This window comes from Otolemur garnettii, unplaced genomic scaffold (genome assembly GCF_000181295.1).
Source record: "Otolemur garnettii isolate 467f Iridium unplaced genomic scaffold, OtoGar3 scaffold00002, whole genome shotgun sequence".
Taxonomy (NCBI): Eukaryota; Metazoa; Chordata; class Mammalia; order Primates; family Galagidae; genus Otolemur; species Otolemur garnettii.
The window spans coordinates 49,270,890-49,273,582 of record NW_003852397.1 but is presented as its reverse complement, the minus strand read 5'-3'; the positions used below and the strand labels follow the sequence as shown (position 1 = coordinate 49,273,582).

Below are 2,693 nucleotides of genomic sequence, written 5' to 3'. Positions count from 1 at the left end.
GCCTTTCTGGGCTTGGGGGACTTCTGGAGTCCGCGAAATCGGCCAAGTCAGCTACGTTCCTGCTGCGGCCGCCGCGTTCCCAGGCCTTGGGCGATGGAGAACGGAGCGGTGTACAGCCCCACCACGGAGGAGGACCCGGGCCCCGTCAGAGGCCCCCGGAGCGGCCTCGCTGCCTGCTTCTTCCCGGGGCGGCTCGTTTGGTACCGGCATGTTCTCAAAGGCTTGCAGCTGGTGAGTCCGCGGCCGGGGAGGGCGAGCCCGAGCCTGGGAGCCGGTCGAGCCCTGGAGCCAGGGGCCTGCGGGCGTGGGCGGCTGCCGAGGGGTTTCTTGACCCGGTGTTTCAGTGAGCCGCGGTTTCCCCACTCCCAGTTCCCTTCCTCCGCCCAGGGAAGGGGGCGTTACCCTCCCCCTTTCCGCCGGGCGGCCGCTGGTCCCCTGCTCTCTCCCCACCCGAGTCCCCGAGGACCCCTGGGGCCGCGGAGCGAGTACGGCGCGCCCAAGAAATGCGACAGAGAAGACCCTTAGGCTTCTTTCGCTCATCCTGTGTAGCCTTCCTCTCTTCTAGCTGGTGCTCTGCCTTATCGCTCAGAGTGACTATATTTAGACCGAAGTGTTTTCTGTTTATCTTTCTCGGCTTTTGCGGTTTTCCTGGTACTACCCCATGGAGCAGTTTAATTTGGACGAAAGCTTCCGATACCACGCGTGGCTTTGAGATGTGTGTGTATCCAGTGAATTGTCTTTCAGAAGTTTTGTATTGATAGAAAAAGAATTATTTCTGAATGAGCAATGTGTGCGAGGTAGAAAGTCAGGAGGACAGCTCTTTGTGTGTACGCGCAGGTAGCAGAACTAGAGAATGGTAAGCTTCTCTTTCCATTTCATTGAGTTTCGGTTTATTTTAAAGAATTAAAGTGCCATAAACCTTTTAGTGAAAATATCAAAGCATCTTTGAGATTTACATTTTAATTCAGTTTCCATTCGTGTTGTGAGCACCTGTTGAACTGCTTTCAACCACTGATGAGCAGCATTTTCTGGAAGAGGACAGTTTGGGAAAAATCATAATGCTTAGAATGTTTATGGGTTTTGTATTATTTATTTTATTTTAGTTTGAGACAGGGTCTGTTGCTGGAGCTGGGGTGCAGTAGCATCATCATAGCTTTCTGCAACCTCAGACTCTTGGGCTCAGGGGATTCTCCTGCCCTCAGCCTCCCAAGTAGTGGGACTAGAAAGCGGGTACCACTACGCTCAGCTTATTTTTCTATATTTTGTAGAGATGAGGTCTGTTATGTTGCTCACGCTAATCTTGAACTCTGGGCCTCACATGATCCTCCCATCTTGGCCTCCCAAAGCGTTAGGACTATAGGCATGAACCACCATGTCTGACCAATTTTGTTTTGTTTGGTTGTGCTTTTTTTTTTTTTTTTTAACCATCTTAAGTAAAAAATAGCTCATTGGTTTCCTTGGGAAGAATCTTAATTCTTTTTTCTGTTTTGGAGACAGCATCACTCTGTTCCCCAGGCTAGAGTGCCATGGTGTCAGCCTAGCTCACAGAAATCTCCAATTCCTGATTTCAAGCAGTCCTCCTACCTCAGCTTCTGAGTACCTGGGACTCAGGTGCCCACTAGAAGACCCACCATTCTAATTTTTCTGTTTTTATTAGAGACAGGTCTCCCTCTCGCTCAGGATAGTCTAGAATTCCATTGATCCTCCTGCCTCAGCCTCTTGGAGTGCTAGGAGTACAGATAATGAGCCACAGCACCTGCCTAAGAACTTAAATTCTTACAACTCAGATGATCAGAATTTAAGTTCTTAGAACTCAGATGACCTACTTTTACTGAATAGAAAAACAGTCCGAAAACTGGCACTGGTGTAGAGCCACCAAAATGATCACATCTGGGGGTGATTGGAAAATCACTTGGAAGCAAGTGATACTACTACTTATAGCTTATGGAACCAAGAGAGTTTGGCCCTTTCTATTTCTTCAACTTCCCAGTCCAGACTCTGGTGCCTTAATATTTTTTTGTCTTTTTTTTTTTTTTTAGACTGGGTCTCACTATGTCTTTTGGGCTGGAGTGTGGTCAGTGGTGTGATCATAATTCATTGTAACCTCAAACTCCTGGGCTTAAACAATCCTCCTGCTTTAAGCTACCTCCCCAAATAGCTGGTACCACAGGCAAACCACCTCTGGCTAATTTTTCTATTTTTTGTAGAGATGGGGTTTTGCTCTTGTTCAGGCCGGTCTCAAACTCCTGCCTTCAAGCCATCCTCTCACCTTGGCCTCCCAGTGTGCTGGGATTACAGGTCAAAGCCACCATGTCCAGACCCCACTTTTAAATTTTTACCAGTCAATCAAATGTCTTTTGCCACTGTTTCCTTGTACGAGCTGTTACTTCTACCCAGAAGTGCTTTCTTCTGCTCTTCTTGTCTCCTCTCTCCTGATTGTTAGGTACCAGCTATATTTCTCTGCAGTAAAGCTAAAATGTTTCTATGTGAATGACTAGAACGCTTTAGAACAGAATATTCATCTGAAGTATTCTTGCCCTTAAAAAGACATCATCTGGATTGTTTTGCTACTTGTGAAATCTCATGTTTTGGTTGCCTTTATTTTTTCTTTTTAATCAAAGGTGGCAAAGGTAAAGTAAAATGTCTCATTACCTTATTATAGTTTTGTAAACTATAGTTCTGTACCGTTTCAC

General features: G+C 46.8%; 1 protein-coding gene across 2 annotated transcripts in view; it reads left to right on the top strand.

Annotated features, from left to right (window-relative positions):
- The first annotated feature begins 8 nt into the window (after nt 1-8).
- Nucleotides 9-2,693, top strand: part of CMTM6 (CKLF like MARVEL transmembrane domain containing 6) — a 22,318-nt gene continuing 19,633 nt past the window's right edge. For both annotated transcript variants that reach the window (XM_023513898.1, XM_023513894.1), the window contains exon 1: nt 9-231. In XM_023513898.1, coding sequence (XP_023369666.1) covers nt 94-231 — 138 coding nt within the window. In that variant the 5' untranslated portion in view covers nt 9-93. The remainder of the gene's footprint in view (nt 232-2,693) is intronic.